This window comes from Leopardus geoffroyi, chromosome E3 (genome assembly GCF_018350155.1).
Source record: "Leopardus geoffroyi isolate Oge1 chromosome E3, O.geoffroyi_Oge1_pat1.0, whole genome shotgun sequence".
In the NCBI taxonomy this organism is placed as follows: domain Eukaryota; kingdom Metazoa; phylum Chordata; class Mammalia; order Carnivora; family Felidae; genus Leopardus; species Leopardus geoffroyi.
The window spans coordinates 40644984-40672501 of record NC_059340.1 but is presented as its reverse complement, the minus strand read 5'-3'; the positions used below and the strand labels follow the sequence as shown (position 1 = coordinate 40672501).

The 27518-nt window shown below is 62.2% G+C and overlaps 3 protein-coding genes and 1 non-coding gene across 13 annotated transcripts in view; 2 read left to right on the top strand and 2 right to left on the bottom strand.

The window, feature by feature from the left end:
• The window catches only part of CLCN7 (chloride voltage-gated channel 7), a 48731-nt gene extending 37181 nt beyond the window's left edge, over window positions 1-11550 (bottom strand). The window contains exon 1 of the transcript XR_006708426.1: window positions 11538-11550. The gene's annotated coding sequence lies outside the window, so the exon portion shown is untranslated. The remainder of the gene's footprint in view (window positions 1-11537) is intronic.
• On the top strand, window positions 171-12097 carry TELO2 (telomere maintenance 2). Of its 4 annotated transcripts, none has more exons than XM_045462055.1 (21): window positions 171-431; window positions 1396-1731; window positions 2630-2907; window positions 3959-4027; window positions 4235-4382; window positions 5513-5615; window positions 5797-5865; window positions 6046-6187; window positions 6343-6479; window positions 6832-6911; window positions 7122-7223; window positions 7494-7582; window positions 7764-7855; window positions 7984-8100; window positions 8192-8263; window positions 9327-9491; window positions 9767-9858; window positions 10248-10347; window positions 10471-10535; window positions 10792-10907; window positions 11747-12097. In XM_045462055.1, the coding sequence occupies exons 2-21, from the start codon at window positions 1397-1399 to the stop codon at window positions 11851-11853; spliced, it is 2478 nt and encodes an 825-aa protein (XP_045318011.1). In that variant the 5' UTR covers window positions 171-431; window position 1396; the 3' UTR covers window positions 11854-12097. The 4 variants fall into 4 exon arrangements, with proteins under 4 accessions (XP_045318011.1, XP_045318012.1, XP_045318009.1 ...); XM_045462056.1 differs by having other exon boundaries at window positions 172-1217; XM_045462053.1 differs by having other exon boundaries at window positions 172-431; window positions 10248-10535.
• Window positions 8467-27518, bottom strand: part of IFT140 (intraflagellar transport 140) — a 79174-nt gene continuing 60122 nt past the window's right edge. For all 7 annotated transcript variants that reach the window (XM_045462046.1, XM_045462043.1, XM_045462042.1 and 4 more), the window contains 12 exons: window positions 24751-24928; window positions 24120-24310; window positions 23739-23834; window positions 23387-23519; window positions 22926-23069; window positions 22292-22420; window positions 21998-22180; window positions 18819-19025; window positions 18413-18625; window positions 18157-18323; window positions 16731-16872; window positions 8467-12905 (listed from right to left, as the gene is read on the bottom strand). In XM_045462046.1, coding sequence (XP_045318002.1) covers window positions 12699-12905; window positions 16731-16872; window positions 18157-18323; window positions 18413-18625; window positions 18819-19025; window positions 21998-22180; window positions 22292-22420; window positions 22926-23069; window positions 23387-23519; window positions 23739-23834; window positions 24120-24310; window positions 24751-24928 — 1990 coding nt within the window. In that variant the 3' untranslated portion in view covers window positions 8467-12698. The remainder of the gene's footprint in view (window positions 12906-16730; window positions 16873-18156; window positions 18324-18412; window positions 18626-18818; window positions 19026-21997; window positions 22181-22291; window positions 22421-22925; window positions 23070-23386; window positions 23520-23738; window positions 23835-24119; window positions 24311-24750; window positions 24929-27518) is intronic.
• Window positions 27356-27487, top strand: LOC123589848. Its single transcript, XR_006708492.1, has one exon. It is a non-coding gene; the product is annotated as a small nucleolar RNA SNORA72 (small nucleolar RNA).

Sequence of the window (27518 nt, the reverse complement as noted above, 5' to 3'; positions counted from 1 at the left end):
GCCCATCGGGACCCGAAACCACTCGAGACCTCGCTGCTTTCAGCCGGCGGCCGCGGGCTCAGGGACCCGGAGTTGGCCGGGAGCGCGCTCGGCGCTCAGCGGGTGTCTGCGGAGGCGCGCGCGCTCGCTCCCGCCCACCAGGGCCCCGCCCCGCCCGGCGCAGGCGCAGAAGCGGCCGCTCGCCCACGCTTCTTCCGGCTTCCCCAGCCTCGCGGCGGATTCGTCGCGATCGGCCCGCGGGACCGGCCTCGCAGGCTCGAAAAATTCAGCAGCAGCTCTGCCAGCGCGCGGGGAGCTCGTGCTCCGCGCTCTCAGTCTCTAGTCCGCGAACCGCTTGCGGAACTGGGCCTCGGCGACCGTGGCGAATCGGCGCGGCGCGGCAGCGGCGGGGCGGGCCTTGAGCACACCCTGGAGACTCCGAGATCGAGCGGGTGCGCGCTTCCCCGAGACACCCTCCCGCCCCGGAGGCCCGTGCGCTCCCCGAGACCCGGGCCCACCCTGAGACCCCCCCCCCCGTCCGTCCCCAGGCCCGTGCGCGCCCCGACACCCCGTCTACCCTTAAGACCCTCGCCCACCCCGAGATCCCCTCCCGCCCCGGAGACCCATGCGCTCCCCGAGACTGCCCCCCCCCCCGCTTCGGGGACCCCTGCTCGCCGCGCCGTGACTTGGGCGCCGTGACGTGGGCTCCCGGCACAGCTGTGAAGGGGGGTGTGGTACTGGCGGGTCGCTGGCGTGTTAGCTGGCCACCGGAGCCCGCTTAGACCCGGCTGGGTGAGGAGGCCCTAGGCTCTTGGGGACCCTCCCTGGTCCCCTGAGGCAGGCTCATCTAGGGCTGGGTCACCTGTGATGGATAGGTGCCTGCGTAATGGCACTCAATGCTGCAGGGGCTCCTGACCCGAAATACTACCTACAGATGGGCTGGTTTCTGGGAAAGAAGGCGGTTTGGCAGACGGACAGTCTGTTAGACGGACGGTCAGGCAGTTAGAAATGCTGCAACGCAGGTAGCCCAGGATCTCAAGCTCAGCACTGTTAGCATTTGGGTTTGGATCACCCTCTGTCGTGGGTGTTGTCCTGCACACGTGGGCTGTGAAACCAGCATCCCCGGCGTCTGCCACCCGCTCACGAGATGCCAACAGCACCCCCACTTGTGGCCCTGGGGCACAGTGACCCTACTGTAGAGGGCATCATGGAGGCCCCAGCTATGAAACAGACTCTTGGTAGGAATGGTGACGGATGCCGGAGGGGAGGATACTGCTGGGTGACAGCAGGGGTGAGGAGAGATGGGGTCCCCAGAAGCTTAACGAGGGGGGCCAGAGGGTCTGAGCGTATGTGAGATGTGACTGGCGCAGATGCCAGGGGCTCCTCGGCCTACTCATGTGCTTCTCTGCGCCCCAGGATGGACCCAGCGCTCTCTGCAGTCCGGCTGACCGTGCGGGAAGCGATTCACACCCTTTCCTCTTGCGAGGATGGCGGCCGCGTCCTCTCCACCTTGGGGTCCCTGAGGCGGTATCTCAGCGGAGCGGAGAACCCAGCCCTTCCCGGGGAGCAGGAGGAGTTCGCCAGGGTGCACTTTTCCGCCCTCCTCAGGTGTCTAGTGGGCAGGCTGAGCCCAGGCTGGCTGGGGCTTCTGCCCGACGGCCAGGTGGAGGAGCTGTGGGCCAGCTTCTTCCTGGAGGGCCCGGCTGACCAGGCCTTCCTGGTGCTGATGGAGTCCATCGAGGGTGCCGCCGGGTGAGTGCAGGGGGGCCCGATTCCGGGGCACTTGTGACGAGGCAGGGGCATGGCCGGAAGGGTTGCGAACCAGCAGGTTCTGTGAGAATTTGGTGTCCTGAAAGGTGCGGGAGGAGCAGAGCCCCTGGACACCGAAAGCAGTTTGTTAACCTCCCTTGCGACGAAGAGGCTCTTGCAGCAGTAGGTCCCGCCCTGTTGGTGAAGGGAGGGGGCAGGAGCGTCCCCATCCCGGTGGCCTCGGCAGCGGGTGAGCTCCGGGCTGAGGTGACCTAGGTAGGCGGTGGGCCTCGCCAGCGTCCGCGGGCCCTTGGCCTCACTCGTGGCTATCAGCTCTGCAGTGAGGCCCCCAGGCGCTCCGGCAAACTCCTGGGGGGCGGGGGGGGGGACTTGCTCAAGGCGGTTCCCAGACTCAGGTGTCAGAGCACGGGACGGGCCTGTGGGGACGCGGCCTTCGTGCGGTGGCGAAGCTGGGTTTGAGCGGTTCCGGAGATAAGCGGCAAGCGCCCTGTGGCGCGGAGCGGGAGAGGAGGTGGCGTCGGTGACTCCATGGGGCCCGGCGGGTGCTCACGCCGCACCACTGGCTGGCTATTTCTTTAATGTTTATTTAGCTTGAGAGAAAGAGAGCATGAGCAGGGGAGGGGCAGAGAGAGAGAGAATCCCAAGCGGGCCCCGGGCTGTCAGCACGGAGCCTGACGCGAGGCTCGATCCCACAAACCCTGGACGGAAACCAAGAGCCACCCAGGCGCCCCAGCGGCGGGATTTAAATGCTCGTTTTTTTAAGCGCTGATGACGCCGTGGGACTACTGGTTTACTGACGGCCGTGGCTGCCCCCTCCGGGCGGGGAGCGCCGAGGGTGGGGGGCTCGCCGCTCCGCCCGTCACACCTACTCTTGCTGCAGCCCGAGTTCCCGTCTGATGAAGGTGGCACAGCTGCTGGCCAGGTTCCTGAGCGCGGGCAGGATGGCCGCTGTGATGGAGGGCCAGTGTCGCCAGGTGACGGAGCCGGCCTCCCCGCTGCTCCAGGAGACGCTCCTCGCCAAGGTGGTGGGCTTGCCCGACTGCCTGGGCAACCGTCTGCAGCGGGAGAACCTGGACGCGTTCCTCCCCCAGAATTACTTCCCTCTGCTCGGCGAGGAGATGATGCGGGCGCTGCAGGCGGTGGTGGACTCCCTCCGAGGTGCGGGCCCCTCCGTGCTGTCCTTCCGGCCGGCTTCTCTGGCCACCGTCCCTTTCCTCCCTCCCCCGCCCCCCCACCTTCTCACGGCCTCTGGGGACTTGGGATTCGCAGGGTGATGCCGTTGGCAGGTCAGATGTTGCCTCCTGTGTGGGGAGGTAGCGACCTGTACCCTGAGCTTCACCCGTTCTTGGCTGTTGACCTCGGAGCTGGAGCTGACCTTGAACCCTTTAGCTCCTGGTTGGCCTGCCGGTGCAGCCGTCCGGATGGGGCTGCTCTCCACGGGCCCTGGTGTCCACACCACCCTCTGCTCTCCCGCCACGGGGCAGCTCAGGGTCTCACCCCTGCATGTCCAGCATCCCACCAGCCAAGGCTGTGGAGTGGGTGCCACGCTTGGGCGCCGCTCGAGGCCCTTCACGCGTGTGCTCACGTGGTCCCTGTGCCCACCCCACGAGGGAGCCTCCGCCACTGTAGACGGGGAGGGAGCCCACGGGTTCCATCGGGGCCCCTGCCAGGCCGTCCCTGCTCTGTGCTGGGGGGAGTCGCCAGCATGTCCTGAACGTGTCCAGAGCGACTCTGGGCCACTTCCGCTTCTCGGCTGGGTGACTGCGTCCAGTTCGCCTTTTGGGGTCTCAGCCGCTCCCTTCAGGTGGCAGAGACCGCACTTGCGTCTGAGCGCGTCATGACCGTCTCAGGGTGGCCACTTCCGGCGGGGCTGGGGCGCCATCCTCCCCTCGTCCCCGAGTCCTGTTTCCTCCCGCCCGCCCGCCTCACGGGGCCTTTGGTGCCTCCCCCTCCCCGCGCCACCACACCGGTCCCCGCTCTGTGGGGTCATTGTGGCGATTAGGTGAGCAAGAGCGTGTGAGGCTTTTTGCAATTACTGTTGGCTTCCAGCTGTTGAGGTTCCAGTTGGAATCAGATCGAGAAAAACGGTGCTTTTATAGCGCACAGACGCCTGTCTGGAAACGAGGTCTGTCCCCGCCTGGGCAGGTGTTGTCCCGTGGCCCTAACCGTCGCCCTTCTTGAAAATCCCGCTTTCCCTCTTGCCCCGCAGGTGGCTGGGACTGCTCCGTCTCCTTCCTGTCGCAGGTGCTCGGGAAAGCCTGTGTCCGCGGGAGGCAGAGTGAGTGTTTCCTGTCCCGGGGGGTCTGCAGCGCTGTCTGGGCGTCTCCCCCCCCCCCCCCCCCCCCCCCCCCCCCGCTTCCCGTCGGCCCTCCCGGGAGGGGGAAGACAGCGCAGTTCCCTCGCCTGGGCCTGGCCCCGGGCGGGCTGATGTCCATCGCCCGGCCCCCCGGCCCCGGGCTCAGGGGCCCCCGTGTGCTTCCCTCAGAGGAGATGCTGGGCGTGCTGGTGCCGCGGCTGACGGCGCTCACCCAGGGCAGCTGCCTCTGGCAGCGGGTCTGCTGGCGCCTGGTGGAGCGTGTGCCCGACCGGGCCATGGAGGCGCTGCTGACGGGACTGGTGGAGGTCGCCGCGGGGTAAGGAGCCAGGAGGGCGGGCGGCGGCGCCCAAGCCTCTGGTTTGTCGGACCTCATGCGGTGAGGCCGTGGCGGACCAGCCCAGCCCACCCCTCCCCTGGCTGTGGCCGTGGAGACCCCTTTCGCTACCCCCCACCCCCGGGGCTGCGCAGGCATGTGCGTGTACGATGGCACCGCCTTCAGACGGCGTCCCCTGGCGCGAGTGCGTGAGGGTGGGTCCTGCTGGCTGGGTCCCGCCGGCTGTGTCTTCGGTTCTGGGCGCGGGGGTGTGTGTCCAGGGACCCGTGTTCTCTCTCTGAACCGTCCGAGGTCTCACCCCCTCTGCTGCTGGGTGCTTATTTGCAAAATAATGTGAGGAAGGCACTCACCCCCTGCCAGGCGCTTCTGGTCCCTCCCAGCTCGTCCTTGGTTTGTGGCTTTTACAAGGTGTCCACACTGCCCTGTAAGCGCGTCAGGCCGCGAGCCGATGGCTTCTCTGTCTTCCGGGCTGTGTCACGCTCCTGCCCTGAGGCTGTGGGTTGGTTTGCATGGGTCTGTCTCTTCTGTTTCTGTTTTTTTGGTTTCTGCTGCCGTTCTTTTTTCTTTTTCTTTTCATCTTTACGACTTTGCGTAGAACGTGAAAGGGCCGAGGGAGGAAGGGCTGTATCCTCCCGTCTTTCCACACCGGCTGGAGGGTTTGCTGGGCTCTCACCCACGGAGGGGAGCGGGGATCCCACTCTACACCAGTCGTCTGCAAACTGCAGACTTTGGGCCAAACTCAGCCCACCGTTTTGTGGGTCCACAGCCGCGCTCGCTCACGCACACGCCCCTGGCTACTTCTGGCTGCAGGAGTTCTGCGGAGACCGATGGCCCATAAACATAGAGCTTTTGTTCTCTGGCCCTTCCCAGATAAGCCTGGCCACCCCTGCTCCCCTTGGGCAGAGCGGGGAAAGGACACCCTCTTGCACGGAGGCGCTGGGCTGTCCCAGGTTTCCACGTTACCGGGAGGAGAGCGAATCAGGACGGAGTCCGAGCTGAAGCGCAGGCCCCGGGCTCCCAGTGGTTAGCGCAGAGCTGGGGAGGGGTGCAGCTCGGACCTGTTGAGATCTGGGGTTCATACTTTTCCCTCTCCCCCCGACTGTGCCTCACAGGCCTGAAGTCCTCTCACGGCTGCTGGGGAACCTGGTGATGAAAAATAAGAAGGCCCAGTTCGTGATGACCCGGAAACTTCTGTTCCTACAGTACCAGTACTCGGTGAGGGCGTGGGCCGAGGGCCACCCTGGGGGCCCAGGAGAAGTGACCGTAGCAGGTGCAGCTGAGCTCGGTTGTCCGGGAAACCCCGCTGACCCTCAGCCCAGAGCCGCTTGTGCTCTGGGAGCCTGGGCAGCTGGCGTCTGCCGACAGACAGTGACAGGATGCCTGGCTTCTGTCCCAGACGCCCATGCTGCAGAGCCTGCTGGGGTACCTGGCCACAGACAGCCAACGGCGCCCGCTCCTCGTACAGGTAAGCGCGGTGTGGTCCTCTGTCTGGGGTGTTCTGGGACCACCTTCTGGTGGGAGAGGGAGAACGTTCCCGCCTGGAACAGAGGACGCTGGCAAGCACGGGGGCACCGAGGCCCGTGCGTTCCCGCGCTGTGGTGGGGAGGTCGCTGCGGCTGTGTAACCGGGCTGCGCCACCCGCCAGGCACTGAAGGGGCTCCTGGAGACGTGGGGCAGCTGCAGTGCCGTCCGCCACGCGCCTCTGGCACAGCAGCGCTACATTAGCAAGGCCGTCCTCATCTGCTTGGCGCTCCTGGGTGAGGCGGAGCTCCAGGACAGCCGAGACGGTGAGTGGGCCACGCGGACACTGTCCCCACCCCGTCCCTGCCCGTCCCCGCCAGCCCCACGTGCTCACTGTGCAGAGCTGCCCCCTCCTGTCCCCTCCTGTCCCCGCCCGTCCCTACTGGCCCCCCAGTGCTCAGTGTGGGCTTGGTGCTTCCAGAGCTGCTGACTAGCCTGATGGCGGGGGTGAAGAGTCGCCTGGACAGCAGCCTGCCCGTTGTGCGCCGTCTGGGCATGATCGTGGCCGAGGTGGCCAGCACCCGGCTCCACCCTGAGGGGCCACCCCTAAAGTTCCAGGTGAGCAAGGGCCGCGCCCTGTGTTTCCCTCCCTGGTATCCCCTTGCCTTCTGGGGTCCAGGCCCACGAACCTTCTGCTTGTTGACCCCTCAGCGGTGCCTGAACAGATGCCCCGGGTGGATTCCGGAGGTGTTTGGAAGCGATCTCTCTGGCGTCCCCTCCCCTCCGTTGCTGAGCCCCTGGGATGTCCTCCTGGGTGGGGGTGGGGGGGAGAGCAGCCCCTCAGGAGGGCGGGCTCCTGAGCCCGTGCACGCAGCACCGCCCACTGCCACGTGGACACTTGGCAAGTGGGGCAAGTGGGGGGTGGTGGCGGGCGCTCCCCGTGACTCGCTCCAGCCCGTGTGCGTTGCAGTATGAGGAAGATGAGCTGAGCCGTGAGATGCTGGCCCTGGCAGCCCCCTGGCCTGCGGCCGACAGCCCTTTGGAGGCGAGGTGAGGGCTTCCTGCCCCCGGTCTCCACCCCAAGCTGGGCAGGCCCGGTTCCTGCTGCTCCCTTACCTTGTCGTCTTGGACTCGTTGCTGAGACAGAAGCCGAGAAGCGCAGGGTGGGGGCCGGGAAAACATTTCCCTGGGGAAGGTGGGTTCCGGGGCCAGGAGCTTGTGTGGGGCCTCCCCGACGGGTTCCTTCTTTGCTCCCCACAGCCCTGTCGTCACTCCAGAGGCTGCAGAGACCCCCGGCAGAGGGAGCGTGGACGGTGGCGTCCCCCAGGCCCTGCCGGAAGGCTCAGGATCTGACCTGGACAGGTAGGGGGAGGCCTCGGGTAGAAACTACAGAGGTGGGGGAGCAGTCCCGCGCTGGCCTCAGAGCCGCGCATGAGCGTGGGAGTGGACGGCCCACGCTGTCTGGAGGCCACGGGTCGGCCCCGCGGCCACCCTCTCTCCGAGTGCCCTCCCATAGGAAAGTCTGCTGTTCCTGAGGCGCAAGGACTTGGGGTGAATTCCCGGGACTCAGGAGCACGGCCTGTCTGCTCCCGGGTGACGGGCAGGCCCCACCGGTGTCTGTTGCTTCCCCAGTGACGATGAGCTTGTCCCCTATGACATGTCGGGGGACCAAGAGCTAAAGAGGAGCAAGGCGCCCACCTACGTTCGGGACTGCGTGGAAGGTGGGTCTCTTCCCTGGCGGGAGGCCCGTCCAAGCGCCTGCCCTGGGGTGGCTGAGCCGTGGGAACCCTGCGTGTCCCGGGACTCGGCTGCCTCTGCCCAGCGTCCAGACCCTGGCTGTCGGCTCTGCCTCTGCAAGGTCAGGGCTGGGGACCAGTGCAGGCCCGTGTGTGTTCTGTTTAGCCCTGACCTCGTCCGAGGATTGGGAGCGCTGGGAGGCGGCCCTGCGGGCCCTCGAGGCGTTGGTCATCAGGAACCCGGCGGCTGCACGCGAGGTGAGTGGGGCAGGGACGTCGGGGAGGGGTGTGTGTCTGCCTAGGAGGCCCATGGCAGGGATGGGGAGGTGGAGGGCTGCGGGGGCCCAGGGCCGCAGGGCCTGAGGCACGCCAACCCCTGCGCACAGGTGAGTGTGGAGCTGGCCAAGGTGCTGCTGCACCTGGAGGAGAAGACGAGCGTGGAGGGCTTTGAGGGGCTGCGCCAGAGAGCCCTTGTGGCCGTCGTGGTCACAGACCCGGCCCCGGTGAGTCCCCGTCCCGCCGCCCAGTCAGTGTCTGCGTTGGGGCCCTGCCTCTGGGTGGCGTCCACAGCGGCCTCTCGTGTGTCTGGCTCAGGTAGCAGAGTACCTGACCTCGCAATTCTACGCCCTCAACTTCAGCCTCCGACAGCGCATGGACATTCTGGATGTAAGTGCCCCGGGGCCCTCCGTCCCACCTGTCACGCCCAAGCTGCCCTCACGAGGGCCAGGCCTGGCACAGCGCCCTGCCGAAAGCTCCACGGTCAGGACCAGAGGCCTCCCCAAGTCCCCCGTGGCTGGACCCAGGGGCTGGGACTGGCAGCTGCCTGGTGTTTTCTGGGCAGCGCACAGGATTCAGTAGGGGCCGTGTCCTTCATCTGAGACAGAAGCTTTATTGAGACAGAATTCCCACGCGGTACAGTTCCCCGTCGTAAGACAGACAAAATGTGGTCTGTGCACACGTCGGGATGTTACTTGGGCCTCGCAGAGGAGGGACGTGGTAACCTGCCACAACGTGGATGAACCAGAGGACCCTGTAGGAATCCACTTGCGTGAGGTCCCTGGGCCGTCAGAATCAGAGAGACTGACGTAGACGGCGGGGAGGGCACGTCGCAGGGGAAAGGGCTGCGTCTGGGAAGACGGAGTCTCGGAACGATGGCGGCGACGGCCATACGATGTGCACGCACCCGCTGCCGCTGAGCTGCGCGCGCACGGCTGTCAAGACGGCAAGCGTGACGCTGTGTGTCTCACGAGACGGCGCTGAACAGTCACCACCTCCGTGCTTGCAGTTCAGGGGCATCTAGTACGTTGACGGTTCAGCGTCCTGTGCCACCCTCAGAGGAACAGCCCTTAGCACGCACTGCCCGGCCGGGCGCCTGCAGCCGCCAGGCTGCTGTCCGTGGCCCCGCCTGTTCCAGGGCTCCAGGCATGTGACGGCGCAGGCCTGTTCCGGGGCCCACCTGTGTGCAGGCGGCTGGGCAGCAGGTTGGCGAGGCTCTGGAACCGCAGGAGCTCCGGGCGCAGGAGCGGGGCCGCCTTTCCCTTCTGTCCCCCACAAAGTGAAGCGATCCTGGGGTAGCCGGAACGGACTTCCTGTGCGGTCCCCAGAACGTTCCCTGGCGCAGCCTGTGATGGCCGATGGCGCCAACGGGAACTCAGTTTACCTCGGGTTTGAGAAGACGCCGCCCCTCCCTAGAACAAGGACCGCTGCCCTGGGTCTCCCGCTCCTCTAGGTCCTGACTCTGGCCGCCCAGGAGCTGTCTCGGCCTGGCCGCGCGCCCAAGGACCCCCAGTGCGACCCCCAGGGCCCCGCCCCCCCGCCCGGCAGCGCCGTGGCTCCTGCCTGGCGCGCGGTCGTGGAGGAGCGGATCAGAAACAAGACCCGGCGGTTCTCGCAGGTCAGCCAGCCCGGGCTCAGGTCCTGGTGGGGGACGGGGCGGCACCGACACTGCTGTTGTGTGGAGGGAGGGCGGTGGGTACAAATTGCGTGTCGGGACACGTGCCTTAGGGCCTCAGAGCCGCATGGCTTTAATATGCGGGAGCGAAAGAAGCCCCGGAATTCTGCGTCAGCAAGAAACGGCCTATATGTGCTGTGTCCGCGTGGGCCGGGGCTGTGACGGGGGTGCGTACGGACAGCGAAGGGACGCGGCACCTGTGCGCACCATGTTTGCAGGGCTCTGCCAGGCGGGGACGGGACGCTGGTGCCAACCAGTTCAGCTTGGTGGCTGGCTACTTCTTCTTCCCCCTCATTCAGCACTTTGACAGGTGAGCAGGAGGCCTGGACGCCCTCGAGTACCAGAGGCTTCCCAGGACGGGGTCTGTGGTGGGGTTTGGGCAGCAGCAAGGTCACCACCTGGCTTTCGGTCCTTCGTAGCTTAAATGGCAAAGCGAGGGCGTCAGGATCCGCGGTGTCTGTCACGGATGGCGGGTTGCTGGCAGGTTCCCCGTGGGCGGGGCCGGAGCCTCGCCGTGGAGCCTCGATGCTCCACGCGCCGTGTGTCTGTCTGACGCCTTCTCCTCATGGCTGTGGGAGCCACATGGGAACGGGCGGTGAGGAGGCGCCTCCAGGGCGCTGGCTGTCCCTTGGTGGCCCAGGGGTTGGAGAATGAGCCCCGACCACGCGTCCCGCACACACACACCTGATGCTCTTGTAGACCGCTGGTGACCTTTGACCTTTTGGGAGAAGACCAGCTGGTTCTCGGGAGATTGGCCCACACCTTGGGGGCCCTGATGTACCTGGCTGTGAACACCACGGTGAGTGGGAGGCGGAGCCGGTGGCTGTCCTCCCGGTGGGCGTCCCCTTGGCCCTGGGGCTGGGTTGTTGGGACCCACCTTTGGGTGCCAGGACCCCTGCCCACTGGCCTCTGCTGTTTCAAGGTGGCTGTGACCATGGGCAAGGCCCTCCTGGAGTTCGTGTGGACCCTTCGCTTCCACAGCGACGCGTGAGTGGCCGTGTGGCTGAGGAAAGTGGTCTCACGTGCACGTGGAGGCGGGGCTCCCAGGACAGCAGGAGATGGGGGGGGGGGCGACTCCCATGGGCGTGGCCGAGAGGCGGGGCGGCCTGGTGCTTCCCAAGCACGAAGGGGCAGGGCGGCTGGAGCGTGCGTTGCTTGCCCGTGGATCTGCTGTACCGCGGAGAAGCGGGGTCTCCCTGGCCTGGGCTCCGTCGGCGCTCAGCGTCCCGGCCTGGCTTGGCAGCTACGTGCGCCGGGGCCTGCTGTCCGCGGTCTCCTCCGTCCTCCTCAGTGTTCCGGCCGAGCGACTGCTGGCAGACCTGCCAGACGAGCTGCTGGAAACCCGATCCTGGCTGGCGGGTGAGTGCCAGGCCCCCAGCTGCATGGGCGAGGCGGGTGGTTGGAGGCTGGTGCAGTGGCCATCGGGGCACGGGGCGGTGCAGAGGCCCCAGGACCGTCACATCCCCCCTGTCTGTGCACGAAATGGTCCCTGGTGGGGGGGTGGGGACTCAGCTGTTCTTGAGTCACTTTGGGGAGGTCCTGCAGGAGGACCCAAGAGAAGGTGCCCCGATGTGGGAGACGGTGCGTTTGTTCTGGAAAAGTCTATTTTCTGTAAGGTCACAAGAGCCATGCAGGAGGCACGTTACCTCACCAGACTTGCCAACTAACTTGGATAAACTTTCCTCCCTGCACCCTCCCCCCCACCCCTCGCCACAGTGTTCTCTTTGAAAAGTCTGTTGGAGCACACGTGACCTCCTGCCCGTAGGCACCTGTGATGCCCACCCACCGGTGTCCACCCGGGGCTCCAGGCCGGGAGTAGACACTCTGACGTGGCGCCACACTCGGGGGCCCGGGGTTCAGGCGGGGCCCCTCTTGTCGCGTCAGTTAGTTTGCAGAGCACCCTTGGGCTTTGTCCGATCACGTGTGTCCGGTCGGCTCCGGGTCCTCGGGCCCCGTGCCACAGGCGTGTGGCGTCCCGCTTCCCGGGACCGGTGGCCTCCCCGCGGAGACGATGGTGTCCGCTCCATCCCGCTGCCTCCCTGTCGCCGGCTGCTGGCTGGGCGCCCAGCCCCAGGGAGAGTGGGGTGCTGCCCCCGCACACGGCCAGGCCCCACCAGGCCCTGTGGGGGCTTGTATGGGATGACTCCCTAAGAGGAAATGGCACCGCCGATGTCCTGCTCTATTTTCGTCTTTGGCAGATGTGGCTGACCGGGACGCAGACGAGGACTGCAGGATGCTGGCTGTGAAAGCCCTGCTGCTTCTGGAGAAACTCAGAGACCGACTGCTCCCCCTCGCTTCTCCTTAGTCCTCACTGGAGAGGGAGGCCCGCCCCGCCAGCAGCCTGCGGGAGGGCCTCTGGCCCTGCGTCCACAGACAGGGCCACCTGAACATGGCAGGAGGGGGGGGGGGGGTCCCGAGGAGGGAGGGAGCCGCTGGGGCCCCTATGGGCTGATTCTCAGCCTGTCCCCAAGCCCGTTCCTCACCTGAACGCAGACTTTAAAAAGCAACAAAGTGGAAGAATAAAAAGGAGCCAGAGGTGTTCAAACCCATTCCTCTTGGCACTGACTGCTCAGGCAGGGTCCGCGGTGCCTCGATGTCCCTCTGAAGGGGGACACGGTTCTGGCAGCTGGTGACGAGCTGGGGGTGGGAGACCCCAAGGTCCCCCTCCCTGCACGGACATGTCGTGGGGCCAGCCCTTCACGGTGGGGGCTGGTGATGGGACACGCCCACGCGGACGGAGCCACCAGGCTGCCTCGTGCAGAGAACTGCACCCCCCCCACACACATGTGCTGGCCACCCCTATGTCTCTGTTCCAGTGGACGCTGGGCCCCGTGGTCAGGGATGGCGTGTCCTGCCGGGAGCCGTGAGACGTGCTCTCCTGGAACTCGCCTGGGTGTTGGGACGAGGCGCAGTGAACACGCTAATATCTGCAGTCCATCGAGTTCCACAAGGTTTTTAGGCTTTACAGACTATGCTTGGGAGACGGTCCTGGAGAAGAGGAACCAAGTCCCTGGGCAGGAAAGGGACCTCAAGGCCCCTTCTGAGCAGGACAGCCGGTGCCCTGGGGTGTCAGACACAGCTGTCATCTCAACGAGAAAGTCAGGCTCTTGCCACGAACCCTGGCAGGTTCTGGGGGAGCAGCAGCGGCTGTCAGGGCTCGCTGTCCTCTTCCTCCTCCTGCACCTCCTCATCTGCCTCTCTGCGGTCGTCGACGCTGTTGTGGACCCGCCCGGACATGGCGCGCATCACAGGGAGGCCCAGGCCCCGGTGCACGGCGTCCACGGTCTGCTGGCTCACGTAGTAGGACATGTTGGTGGAGGGCACTTTCTTCCGCATCTCCTCCAGATACCTGTATGCCTGGGCGGGGACAGCCGTTACCGGGTTAGTCCGCAGCGAGAACCAGGGGAGCCACCCCCTCGGTCCGGGGCACGGAGCTTCCTGGGCACCCGCCCCAGGTGGTGAGGGACACCTTCCCAACAGGGCAGTGGTCTGTGACTGCACGGCCTTTCCAAGGTGTCCGACTTTAAGCTTCTGTCAATGCTGTCAGCTGTGATCAGCACTCCCGGCCGAACAGGTCCAGCCAGCTGCCCCGGAGAGTCCCGTGAGTGGCCTGTGCTCGAGGACCCACACCTGTCCACATGTGCCCAGGCCCGTCACTCGCCTGCTGTGCCTGCTTACATCTGCCTACACCTGTCCCCCCTTCCACACGTGCCAACGCCTGCCCCACACCTGCCCTCACCTGCCCATGCCTGCTCACATCTGCCCAGGCCTGCCTGCACCTGCTAACACCTGCTGCACCCACAGGGAGGGCCACACACAAGAATGAGGGGAGGAACAGGGTCCCATGTGGCTTCTAAGGCCCACTCCCAAGGTACACTTCATATCAGCTCAGGTGTGATCAAAATTTCTAGGAGCTTTAAAACTGTTTATGGGAAAGATCAGATCTTAATTTTTTTTTTAAGTGTATTTTGAGGGGCACCTGGGTGGCTCAGTCAGTTGGGTGTCTGACTTTGGATCAGGTCATGATCAGGCTCATGAGTTCTAGCCCCATGTCGGGCTCTGCGCTGACATCACAGCGCCTGGAGCCTGTTTCGGATTCTGTGTCTCCCTCTCTCTCTGCCCCTCCCTTGCTTGCTCTCTCTCTCTCTCAAATAAACATTTAAAAAATAAATAAAGTGTATTTTTAGAGACAGAGAGCACACACGTGTGTGAGCGGGGGAAGGGGAGAAAGAGAGAATCCCAAGCAGGCTCCACACTGTCCACAAAGACCCCGACACGGAGTTTGATCTCATGAACTGTGAGATCATGACCTGAGCTAAAATCAAGGGCCAGACGCTTAACTGACTGAGCCAACCAGGTGCTCCAGATCTTAGTATTCTTTTTTTTTTAATGTTTAGTTTGGGCGGGGGGAGGGGCAGGGGGGGGGGACAGAGGATCTGAAGCGGGCTCTGCACTGACAGCAGAGAGCCCGACATGGGGCTCAAAGTCACAGACCATGAGATCATGATCTGAGCTGAAGTCAGATGCTCAACAGGTTGGGTCACTCAGGTGCCCTTAATCTTAGCATTTCTTAAAGATGATAAATTTCCTGAGCAATTTTATTTTGAGCAGACAGAACCAAGATATAAAAAGTAAGAGAGAAAGATGAAAGTAGAAGGGTGAGCCATGAGTGTTGGAAGGACGGAGGATGGGCAGAACGCAAGCCCTCCGGCATTCTCAAGCGAGGTGGGGGGACACCCGCACAGGAAGAGATTTCCTGAGAATGTGTCCACTGCCTGTGTGACCCAGGCACCATGCAGGGCTCACGGGACACAAGCACAAGGCAGGCCAAGGCCAATGCCAGGGCTCTGAGCTTCGGGAGCAAGGGGAATTGAGGGCGTGCCCCACCAAAGTGGGGTCTGCCAGAGACCGCAGGGCTGCACTGTGGCCCAGGGGCGTCGCCCTCCGTGTGCACAGCTGGTGTCGGCACGGGCAAGGAAGCAGTTTCCAGAAGGCAGGCACGGTCACCAGACACAGCTGAAGGGTGACAAAGACAGAAGTGCTCCTGGATGTCCTGGCCACTGAGGACACTGACCAGGGTCAGGGGCCTTGGGGTTGCTCCCTCGCACTCACCTCACCACCGCATCGGGAGACACCGGCGCAGTGACAGGGGCCTTCCTTCCCTGCCCGGAGGAGACCTAGGCCTGTCCACCTCACCACTCATGTTTATTTCTTCTAAGTTAAGGTTGCTAAGTCCCACAGGCTCCAAACAAGGGCCACTGTGGGAAGCTGAATGTCACATAGAAAACCAACAAACTGACAGGGGAGGACTCGGGCACTTGGAGGAGGAGACGAACCTATGAGCAGCTGCGCAACACCGGTGGTCAGAGAGAGAGGGGCACTGAAACCACCATGAGCTACCGCGACGCACCCACCAGGATGGCGGAAGTGAAAGACGGGTCGTACCGAACGTGCGCGGAGACGAGGCACAGCTTTGGAGGTCGTGAGCAAAAGTGGCCGCTCGCGCATAGAATACCGCCTTTACTTGTAAACGTGACTGCAGGTAAGCGTGGCTACTCAGACTCGGGTTCGTGGCAGACTGTCTCAAAAAGGAACCAAGGGGGCCCCCACATCAAGGAAAAGAGTAACAGGCAATGGTTTTGCCAAGGATAAAATCTGAGCTTTCAAACGGAAGGATTTCAGAAACCTTACGTATCGGCCACCACGAGCCGGACGTCTTCCCAATGCCATATTTTCTGACGAGGCTGGTGGTGATTTCTGCAAATATGGTGTTCTGATACGTATAATGAAATGTGTCAACATCTTCTAACTCCGCAAACAACATGATGTCATAAAACGATGTGTGTGAAAAAGATCTGAGAGACCATCGAGTTTTAAATGTGACAGAATACAACAGCATCCCAACATCGCCACTAACTTTTGAGAATTGCCACCTGGGGCGCCTAGGTGGCTCAGCTGACTTCAGGTCAGGTCATGATCTCATAGTTCGTGAGTTCGAGCCCCACGTTGGGCTCTCTGCTCTCAGCACAGAGCCTGCTTCAAATCCTCTGTCCTCAAAAATAAATAAACATTAAAAAAAAAAGAATTACCACTTGTTGACTTGTGGCACAGCATCAAAGGTGCCCTGCACGTGTCTGAAAAGGCCCCTTCACCTACGTATTGCTGTGAGGCTACATTTTCTTCATATATTTCAGCTAAGAAAAACCCTATTTTACCAAATTGAGTGCAAAAGCAGAAACCGATCCCATCGGATTTAGCCGGACGAGAGATTTGGAGAAATGTAACATAGTGCTACTTTCCTCACTCAATTTGTTTTGCAAAATATAAAAAATATAAAAGTGCTTCAATGAAAATGTTACTTATGTTAACATATCACGGGTTTAAGTGAATTAACAAATATTTTTACATTAGTTTTATTGGGTAAGAGTAAATCCTGGTAGGTGCGCCCCACACAGACTAATGGTCTTTGGGTCCTCAATAACTTTCCTAGTGCAAAGGGGTCCAGACACCAACATGTCTGAGAAGTGCTCTGGTAAAATGAATCACCGAAACCCTCCCGCAAAGAAAGCTCCAGGCCAGGTGGGTTCAGGTAGGCATTCTATCAAGGAAGGAAGAAATCACAGCAATCTTACATAAACTCTTCTGGAAAATACGGGAGGTGGGCATGCTCCCCAGTGCATTTTATAAGGCTAGAATAACCTTGAAACCAACCGTGAAAAAGACACCACAAAAAGGAAGAAGTCTGGCAGTTTCTTAAAACGTTAAACACACACTTACCACACAACCCCACCATCCCAGCCCTGGGCATCTACCCGAGTGTCTGCGAACCAAGCGGGAAGGGCAGGGCGCCTGCGATTCTCAGAGCGCTCAGAAAAATACCCATGTTAGGTAGAAAATAGAAATTTGAAAACACACACGTAAAATGAGTACGTAAATGTAGCAAAATGTTTAAACCTGCCAAATCTGATGAAGAGTTATGTGTGGGTTCTCTTATCCTTGTAATTCTCAGCTTGAAATTATTCCAAATAAAAAAGGCTGAAAAATCAAACACAGGAGAAACACCTGTGGCTCAGAGGGCGGGGACGGCCGCGAAGCGGAGCCGGCCCCCTTCCCCGGAAGCCCCGCCCCCTTCCCCAGAAGCCCCTCCCCTCCCCCGGAAGCCCCGCCCCCGCGCCGCCTCACCGCTTGGAACTCCTCCGTCTGCAGGTAGTGCTGCACCAGGAAGCTGTAGACGTCCCCCACGCGGACGCTGCTGTCCAGCTCGGGCTCCTCCAGGAGCAGCTCACACTGCTTGACCGCCTCCTTAGGGTCCTCGGCATATGTCCTGCCCAGAGCAGGAACACGGCCGGGGTCAGGGGTCAGGGGTCAGAGCAGCCTCCCCACCTGAATGAGGAGCTCCTGGAGTCGCGGCACGAAACTTTTGTGAAGTTAATTCCCATGAATTAAACTGATTCATTACTGAGTTTATTCATAAACTCACCAATTCGCTGAATGGAAACTTGCGCTAGCTCGCACTCCTGCTACCGTGCTACACTCAGCTTGTCACCCCAATCCCTGCCGGCCCACCAGTCTGGAGGGGGGACACTGATGCAGGGGGATGCAGGGCGCCCTGCCCGAGGAGGTCAGGCAGGGAGTGAGCACCAGCGAAGACCAGCGCAGTGGCGCGCTGGACACGACACGCTGGGGTCCAGGGTCCGTCACGGAACAGGGGTGGTGTAAGCGGCGGGGGGACCAGGAAGGAGCTCCAGGGTGCCCTGCTCCTTGCTTCCCAATGTCCTGCTCTCTCCCTCCCGCAGCCCAGGCGTAGCAGATATTCCAGAACTTACGTATCCAAGCAGGGAGCCCCACTTTGTACAAGGGTTCAAAATATTTTTGCAACTTTTCTTTTAAAAGCCTGTTCCCAGATGAGGAAAAGGCTCATACTGGTTCGGGCATAAGCCGAGCCCTGCTGCCCACATAGCGGGCTCCTGGCAAAGCCGGGTGGGTTGCCAGGAGATAAAAACTGGCATCATGTCCGAATTTACATGGTCTCTCCTAAAAACAGCAACAACCTGCTGCCTGCAAGCGCCCTTCAAACCGTCCCCGCACCACTGGGTGCTGTGGTGGCCCGCCGGCTCCCAACCATCAAGCTGGAGCCCCGCACACACTTTAGAAGGCCCCAGGCTCCCCTCACACACATGCTCTCCTGACCCACATCTGCCTCACTGCCCCCCCAGACTTCTCTGTTTTTTTCTGGAACTGGCCTGGGAATGCACCTAAGGTTTGAGAATTCCCCAGGAGGAGTTTAGTGTGAAGGATGCAACATGATGTCCATGCATCCCACCCAGGGTGCCCCCCCCCCCACGCAGAATGCCTGCCACAACCCACCCAGAGCCCATGGGGCTCCCCGCATCCCACCCAGGGTCCACAGGGCTCCCCGCGGAGTGCCCGCCGCATCCCACCCAGGGTCCACGGGGCTCCCTGCGGAGTGCCCGCCGCATCCCACCCAGGGCTCACGGGGCTCCCTGCTGAGTGCTGGCTGCATGTGACACCCGGGTCTGGTTCCCAGCTGTGAGGGGGAGCCTGGGGGCTCCGTGGGGTCCGAGGTGCAGCCGTCCTGTGAACGCACCTTCGGGCCTGGATAAGCCGCTTCACCAGTGTCATCTTGCTCTGCAGCTGAGCCAGCTTGGTCTCCTGGTCCAGGGGGCTCTTGGCCTTGGCCTTGGCCAGGCACTTGTAGGCCTCGGTCAGCGCCCCGTGGGCTTTGTCGTAGTTTTGGTATTCATCGATCTCCACCTGCAAGGAGGAGACCCGTCAGGGCCCGCAGGGGTCCACGAGCTGCCCCGGGGGCGGGGGGGACCGGGGACCGGGTGGAGGGCGTGTACCTGGGCGCAGGCCTCGTAGAAGCTGGCCAGGAGGTCCAGCGCCCGCCCCTTGGTGTAGAAGCTGATGATGGTCTTCATGATCTCCGGCTCCTTCCGCCAGTCCAGGGACTGCAGGTAGTTGGCAGCCATGATGTAGATCTCCTTTTGCCTCGAGACGCCCGCAAAGAACACGATCTTCTCCGTGTCCCCCGACTTCAGCAGCGCTCTCATGGCCTAGACGGGGAAGTGCCAGGCGGGCTCACGAGGATTTCACCACCAGAGGGAGCTCAGGGCTCCTTGGTCCCCGCAGGACACAGGCAAGCCCGGGCAGGGAAAGTCGGTCGGGCTTAAACTCGCTTAAACTCGGGGCAAGCGGAGACGCGAGCCGCGGGCACGTGGGTGCCACCCCGCCGGCGGGCATGCTCACCTTGAGCTTGTTCCCTGCCTGCGTGTACTTCTTGGTGGCCAGGTGGTAGCTGCCCTGGCGCATGCAGCAGTTGGCGATCTGCTCCAGCAGCTGGCGCCGAGACTCTTCAGACAGGTCCTTGGAGTCCTTGGGCACGGTCATCTTCTCAGCCATCTCCTCGGTGATGGTCATGTTCTGCTCCAGGCAGAGCTGCAGGGCTTCGTGGTGCTGCAAGGCGCCGGGGAGGGGGGGGGGGGGGGCGGGAGGGGCGGTCACCGCGGGGCCCTGGGCAGCGGCTCACCACGCAGAGGTCGACGCTCAGCCCGGTGACCGTGTCACGCTATGCACTATGCAGGGCAAGTGGGGAGCGGGGAGCCCCAGAGCACACTGTCCTGCTTGTGAGAGGAAAGAGAAGCCAGAAATTGATTTTCTTCCACGATTCTTCTCAAATTTTTAAGTTAAGTGTTTGAATTAATTTTCTTAAAAATGTAGGGGAAATTTTGTATCCTTCACTTGAGGGCAGGTCTTGGAGGAGATGCCACCTCTGTGGTTTGGATGGCTGAGCGGTGCTCCACCACAAGAGGACGCTGGCTCCTCGACACCCCGCCTGCAGGTGCACACCTGCCTCGTCACGCGGGTACAGCCCTGGCGCGCCACTCCCACGCCCACCTGCCAGTGCGCTGTTGGGACTGATCCCGGGCCGGGACGGGCAGTGCCTGCCGCGTTCCTGTCCTGCCCGAGCACACCTGTGTCCCACGACAATCCAGGGGGTTTGCTTACCTTTTCACCTTCATGGGTGGAATCCGGGGCAAATGGGATCTCCGTGAGTTTTGATTTGTATTTCTCTTATTACGAACGAGGCTAAGAATCTGATGTGCTGGAACCACCCACATTTCCTTCCTTTTTTTTTTTTTTTTTAAGTTTACTTATTTATTTTGGGGGGGAGGGGAGAGAGAGAGAATCCGAGCCAGCCGCAAGGAGCCTGACATGGGGCTCGAACTCACGACCCTGGGATCATGACCTGAGTTGAAATCAACAGATGCTTAACTGACAGAGCCACCCAGGCGTCCCCACCTACGTTTCCTTCTTAAAAGAAACTGTCCATAATCTTTGTCCTTTCCTTGTGAGTTGCTGGTAAATTTCCTACTGTTTATAGGAACTCCACACACATTAGGAACAGGAGACTTTGGGATAGAGACAGAACATATCTTTTCTCGTTTTATTATTTATCTTTACTTTTTTTATGGTGTTTTTTCCAAGTGTTATTTTCAAATTTTTATTTGGTTACATCAATGAGTCTTTCCCATTGGGTTTTGAATCGTACTCAGAACACACCTTCTGTGTTTTCAGACTATAGGAGACATCCTGTGGCTTTCGGTGCTGGCTGCCGTTTCACTGGCGCACTTAAATCGTAGACACATCTGGAACTTGCTGGGACACAGGAGACGAAGAGGGTTTACTTGCGTGTTTTCCCAAGTGGCTGCCTCATTGCATCAACCCCTTTGAGAGGACGGTTCACCTTTTGCCCCCGGTTGTGAAGTGCTCCTCAGCACCTGCTAGATGTGCCTATGTAAATGGTTCTCCTTCTGGGTTTTCTAGTATTTTCCACTGACCTGTAGGCCTGCTCATGGACTTGACCTCAAGTGTTCTATCTCCGATGCGTTTTACAATCTTGGGGCCTCGTCACCGCTTGTTAATCTTCTTCCAAATTTTTCCCGGCTGTTCTGGCTTATCTGGGTTTCACTGTGAAACTACAGAATCCACTTATCTGGCTAGAAAAAGCCCTGTGGTGTTTTTGCTGGCTCAGATTAGGCCTGGGGCTGCCTTAGGGAGGGTGGACATGTGCATCTATCTGCTGGGTCTGGCCATGAACCCGGCACGTGCCTCTTACTTGGGCGAGAATTCTCGTGTCGCTCACCAGGGAGGCACGAAGCTCCAAGCACAATTCTGGCTTCAGGAAGAAATAACTTTCAATTTGGACAGGCTGATTTCGCATGGCTAAGTTTTCTTCATCTCCATTCAGTGGCTATCAGGGACAAGCCTTCAACTTAGAGTATGGTTGCAACACGCCTGAGAGTGCTCTATAAAACGCTACCAACAAGTGACGGTTAGGACGTGGCAGGATGGGAGCCCTGTGCACGGCTGCTGGCAATGAAAACTGGGGCAGTGGCTGTGGAAGACGGTCTGGAGGGTCCTCAAAAAACTAGAACCGAGTTACCAGAGAGTCTGGTAATTCCGTTTCTGGGTAAATGCCTGCAGGAATTGAAAGTAGGGTTGAAGAGAGATCTGTACACCCGTGTTCACAGCAGCAGTATTCACAAGAGCCAAGAGGTGGAGGCGAGCCAGTGTCCGAGGGCAGGGAAACACGAGGCACTGCCTATGCGGAACGGAGTACTACTTGGCCTGAAAAAGGAAGGAGGTTCTGACACCTGCTACAGCACCGATGAACCTTGACGGTACGACACTCAGTGAAATAAACCGGACCCACAAGGGCAGATCCTGTACGATTCCAGTTACGTGTGGTCTCCGGAGTCGTCAAATTCATAGACACAGGAGGTAGACGGTGGGTGCTGGGGCTAGGGGAGGATGGGCAGCTGGCATTTCAGGGGGACAGAGCTTTGGTTTTGCAAGATGAAAGGAGGTACGTGGAGATTGCACCACAATGTCAATGCACTTGACACTCAGAAAGAGCAGGGCACCTGGAGGCTCAGTCGCCTAAGTGTCTGACTCTTAGTTTCGGCTCAGGCCATTATCTCATGATTCGTGAGTTTGAGCCCCATGTTGGGCCCTGACAGCACGGAGCCTGCTTGGGATTCTCTCCTCTCTCTCTCTCTCTCTGCCCCTCCTGCGTGTGAATGCTCTGTCTCTTTCTCTCTCTCTCTCTCTCAAATAAATAAAGCTAAAAAACTTTTTAAACACACTTAGAAAATAGCTAAGATGCTAAATCTGATGTCACGTGTGTTTGCCGCACACACAGAAAGGACGAGCATGCCGCCCTGGTTACGACGTAAAGACTCACGAAGGGGCTGCACGAGCGAGCCCGTTCCCAGGCTCCAACACCCCCAGGACAGGCCAGAGCCGCAGCCTTCTTGTGAAACCGTAACCATGAGAGACGGCAAAGCTACATCCACCGTGTCTGGAAAAGGTGGCCCCGGGCTTCGGTGCCTGAGTGGGCGCCACGCGGGGGCCCCAGGCCGTACCTTCTTTGCGGCCAGGAGCAGCTCCACCGCCTTCTCGTACTGATTGTGCTCAAGGAAGAAGTCCGAGCAGCGGGCCAGGAGGGCAGGGTCCGACCTCTCGTCCAGGTCCTCCGCTATGAGCTGCAGGGCCACAAACTGCTGGGTGGCGAAGGCCAGCTCCAGAGCCTTGGAGAAGTGGCCGGCCTGTGGATGGCGGGGCACTCTGAGCGGCCGCCCAGGCCCCAGGTCCCGAGAACGCCCGAGTGGCGCCCCCGGCACGGCGGCAGGCCCCGGGGTAGCCGGCCGCTGGCTCACCTTGTGGTACAGCATCACCGCCCTGTCCACGTGCTCGCCTTTGTCCTCGTAGTAGAGCGCCGCCTCTGTCATGTCCTCGGGGGAGCTCAGCAGGGCCAGGTTCATGAGCTGGTCGTCCAGGCCGTTCTCCTGCGGGGACGGGGTCGCCAGGGCCTCCTGTGCACTGTGCTGAGGGCGCCCGAGGAGCCCACCGCCCCTGCCCGGCACGCTGTTGGTCTACATGACTGTGGTTTCCAGTGTCGAATGTCTCCCCGGGTCCGCACACAGAATTCTGGGGGGGGCTCCCTTCTCTTCCTATTAACAATGTTGTAGGACCTATCTGACACGAGGGCTCTCCAGGCTGGGTGGGGGCACTCTCGCCCACTCAGAATGTCCCTCCTTGCTGTGCACAGGCCCCAAGCGCCGAGCCAGCCTGAGTGCTCGCTTTTGCAAACACCGCCAAGGAGGCTGCGGCAGGCGGATGGGGGGGCGGACGCTCCCCGCGCCCAGAGTGAGGCGGGCGTGGTGGAAACAGGCCGGGGTGGGGATTAGGGCCTCACGATACAACTCTCTCCTCTTTCTGAAGTGACCTGGACGGAGCCTCCCACCTGCCCGGCTTTAGCCACCAGGGGCTGCACGCCGGCCGGCCGCCTACCTTGCACAGGCGGATGGCGTTGTTGAAGGCCTGTGCGCGTGCGTAGAAGTGCACTGCCTGCCTCACCTCCTCCTGACTCTCGTACTGGCGGGCCAGATGATAGGATGCGGCCCAGTTTCCGCTCTCATTTGCGATCTCAGCAGCCTGGAAAGAGAGCAGGGAGCCCTGGGGCCATGTCTCTGCCTCCCCACACCCGGCAGGCCTGCCCCCTGCCCCCTCCGACCTTCTTTATTATTTTTTTTTAATGATTATTTATTTTTGAGAGAGTGAGAGACGCAGAGAGTGAGCAGGGGAGGGGCAGAGAGAGAGAGGGAGACACAGAATCGGAAGCAGGCTCCAGGCTCCGAGCTGTCAGCACAGAGCCCGACGCGAGGCTGGACCCCACGAACCATGAGATCATGACCTGAGCCGAGATAGGAGGCTTATCCGACGGAGCCCCCAGGCGCCCCAGAGGCGTCTACCTTCTGGATGTTGCCCTGGAAGCAGTGGATGCGGACCAGGGAGAAGTAGTCCTGTGCCAGCTCGTAGTAGTGCAGCGCGGCGTCCATCTCTGCCTGGCTCTCCAGGTACTGGGCCCACCACCTCCACAGGGTCCTGGGGGGAGCCCACGAAACCCTTCAGGGCCTGCACACCCTGGAAAGGAGCCCCGGGACCCCAGCGCCACCAGCAGCCAGGAAGGCGCGGCTCTGCAGGAGAGCACGGATGCCTCATGCTCCGCCCACCCCGCCACCCACCCTACGGAAGCAGCGGCAGGATGCCCCTGGGCACCACGGCCAACCCCGCGTCTGCCCACCACCTGGCGGCGACACTCACTTGTCCTTCATCTTATTGACGTAGAGCTCCAGGGACTGTGGGTCCTCCGAGAGCATCCTGGGCACCTCGAAGCGGTGGGTGTCCGACTTCTCGTAGCTGCAAGGCCAGCGGGGCAGTGGCTCCTCCCGTGGTCTCAGCGCTGCCGGCGACCCCAGGCCCGGAGACCGGAGCCCAGTGCGAGACGCTCGGGGGCCTGAGGTTCTGACGAGACTGAGCTCCAGCTGCCCTGCGGAGCCTCCCACCCAGAAGGCTGCCACCTGCTCTGAGGCAGTGCCTCAGCCTACAAGCTTCTTCTGAGCGCCTCCAAGGCCCTCCCTGGGGCAGAGAAGGAAGCAGGGGCATGCGGGTCCCTCCCAGCCCTCCCCACGGGCCCTCGCTCACTGGCTGAGGGCCAGGCTGCGGTCGGCGCTGGCCTCCAGGTGCCTGGCGTAGTTGTAGTAGGTGGTGCGCAGGTGGATGCGGTCCCGCAGTTCCGCTGCCTCCACGGCCTTCTGCCACTGGTCAGACGCCTGGTACAGCTTGTTGAGGAGGTCGTAGCGGCCACACTTCCGGTACAGCTGCTCGGCGTCCTCCTGGAGAGGGGAGAGCGAGCGTGGGCCCTCGGGCTCCAGGAAGCCTGCTGGTGTCCCCTGGGGGTGGCGATGCCCAGGCCAGCGTGGCAGTGTGTCCCGCGGGGAGAAAGCATCAGCCAGGAAGGCTGGGGGGCTGCCCCTGCATGCCGAGGAGGAGATCCCGCCTGCTGCACTGTCCTGCGGACCCCAACCCCACCTGGCCTCCCAGGCGCATGACGGCCTGGGAGTTTCATGCACGTGCCTGAGATGGGGAGGACAGCGGCGGAGGACACAGGCCTCGGTGGCGCCTCAGGGGCCTCGCTCTGCTTTCTGGCGGAAGCTAGTGACCCAGAGGAGCAGACGCCATGGCCTCCCCAGTGGAGCCAGCCGCAACCCTACCTCTGCTGCAGGGCAGCCCACCCCCCCCCCGCCCCCCCACCCTGGGGCTTTGCCGGACTCACCAGCATGCCCAGCTGTATGGCCAGCACGGCCACCCTGGCCTCCAGCTCTGGCTCCTGCTCGGCCTCGCGCAGCGCTCGGGCTCCGCGAGCGTGGCCCATGTTCCCCAGGCACACCTTGGCGACGTCCAGCCGCTGGGTCTTCACGCACACGCGGGCCATGTTCTCCCAGACTGCCTCGCTGTGCGGGGGACACGGCAGCCGTGTCAGCTTGGAGCCCTCACGCCACCAGCCCCACAGAGACGCGTGCCGCACAGGCTTCCTCGGCACAGCGATAAGGCAAACCGGGGCCCCGACTCCTCCCGGGGCTGAAGGCCACCTGCGTGTCCTCTGCAGCCGACAGGGCCAGGGACGTGCTCAGGACATTTTCCTCCCTGCCTTGACGGCCTTCTGCTGTGCAAATGCTCCTCTGAAACACACCTGTCCATGCCCTCAGCTGGGCCGAGGAAGAAGGGAAAAGGCCACGTGGGGGGGGGGGGGCCGTAGAGCCTTCACACCCCAGGGGGCCTGGGGAAGGGGGTGCGGGGCCCCAAGCCTGATGGACTGAGGACCAGTGCACGATGCTCAGCGTGGGGTCGGAGGGCCCCTCACCTGGGCTGAATAGAGGCAGGGGTCCCAGCACATCCCCCGGACCCCGTCCCTGTCCTCATGCCCACGGGCCCCCGTGACCCCACACAGCCCCAGGGAGGGGAGGTTCGGAGGCATGGGTCCCACCCCCCACCTTAACCTTCCAGCAACCTCTCTCCTGCCGACAATGACCTAGGGCTCCTGCCCTCCCTGGGTCTAGAAACTTCTGCCTTGAGGTAGCTTCCCCCTCCCACCTTGGGAAACAATAGAGTTCAGGGGTCCTGGCGCTGTGCACCCTGCACTCAGATCCTCTCTGCACAGCGCGGCCAAGGAGGGGGCGGCTGGGTCTGCAGCGCCCCTGGGGCCCCCGGCTGTGTGGTCAGTGCATCTAACCGCAGCCTTGCCTGTGAAGAGCGGGACTGCTGAGGAAGGGGGAGGGAGGGGACGCTTGTCAGGGCACAACCTCCTGTCAGCGGAGGCACGTGAGCACGTGGCCGGGGCTCCAGGAGGGCCGGCGGTGACTGGTGAACCTGGTGGTCGCAGGCAGAGCGCAGGAGCTCTCTTCCGGCTCACGGAACTGATGGAGTCGCTGCCCCTCCTCCGCCAGGCGGACGAGCCAGGGCTGCCGCGAGGTACTGGATGGAAACAGGCTCCCCCTCCCTTCTGGACGTGTTCCACATCAGAGCCTTCTTTAACGTACTCTCCACCCGAGGCTGAGACCAGCGTGGGGGCGGGCCGGGGCCCGGGGTCCTCGTGTGTCCCCACCCTCCGCCGAGTTGTGAACACAGATGGCTGCCATCTGCGTATGATGGAGGTGCAAAACCCAAAGAAGCAAAGGAACCCGGCGGCCCATCTCAGCTCTTTCCCGACTCGGTTTCCGGTGCACTCCTAGGCTAGAGGGGTCCGGCAGGCGGTACGCACGAGCAGGGGACAAGCATGTGTCGGGAGGACAGCCCGAGCCCTGGCCGCGGGGCTGAGGCTGTGGGCCCGGGAGCCCTGCCACTGGCCTGCACGCAGGACCGGGGGCCCTGGGCTTTGGACAGCCGCCAGCCCGCTGCAGCTCCGCGCTTCCTGTCGTCCCCGCCACGACGCGCTCACATCTGCACTTCATCAACATGAGAGACGCTGACGCCAAGGCACACAGGCCGCCTGCCGAGGGGCCTGGCCTGAAGACGGCCTCTCTTGGAAGAGCTGCCGGAACTGGCCCCCGAGGCCCCTCTTCTCGGGCCTGCCCCTCAGGCTTGCAGGGTTCACGGCCTCCCGGTGCACCCAGCAGCCCCGGCTTCGCCGCTCTTAGCTCCCGCCACAGTGCCCGGCGCAAGCAGCTCTGGGGCACAGGGAGGGCCCTTGGGGGTTTGGGTGCCCAGGGTGGGCCCCGCGGTCCCACGGGTGGCTGAGGAGGGTCCTCTGTGGGCAGGGCCAGATGGCCGATGGACTGACAGGAGGACCCAGTGAGTGGCCTGGGCCTCCCTGCCTCACCTGGTAGAGGGGCTGGAGGGAACTGACCCAGTACCCACCAAAGTACACCCTGGGAGAAGTGACTTAAATAAATGAGGGGGAGGGGACTGATCCCTTCTAAAGGAAAACGGGGGAGAGGTGCCTTGGCGAGGTGACTCCTGTACCATGCGCTCAGGGACTCGGAATTACACGCTCGTCCCAGACCTTGGAGAAGGGGGCCAGAGGCAGAGGGCTAGGGGTGCCCCTGGAGGGCAGACAGGACCCTGTCTCCCCCCCCCCCCCCCCCCACCGCAGCCTCCGGGAGGCTGGAGCAGAGGCGGGAGAGAACACAAGCCAAGGAAAGAAGGCAGGTGGGAAGAAGTCAGCCGGCACGTTTGCTACAAAGGACACGTGCTGTGACACGAGCAAAGCCCATCAGGGATCCAAAGCACAGACGTTGTCTTGAGACTTATGATCCTCCAAGGACCTGCCCACCCCTCCCCCAACCGCCTTTCAGGGTCATAGGCTTGGTGGCGTGGGGCTCCCCGAGGCAGCAGGCACAGGAACCCCCCCCCCACAAGAATGGGATGCAAAGTCGGGGGGGCTGTGACTGTTCCCGCCATCCTGATGTTGTGATAATCAGCGCAGCCTAAGCACTCGCCATGTTAAGACCATGCACGTGACCCCAGACCGACTTCTCTCCCTGGGTCTGCTTTTATCAACGCTGGTGAGAAACTAAGTCTGATTTACATGACGGGTCACGTGGG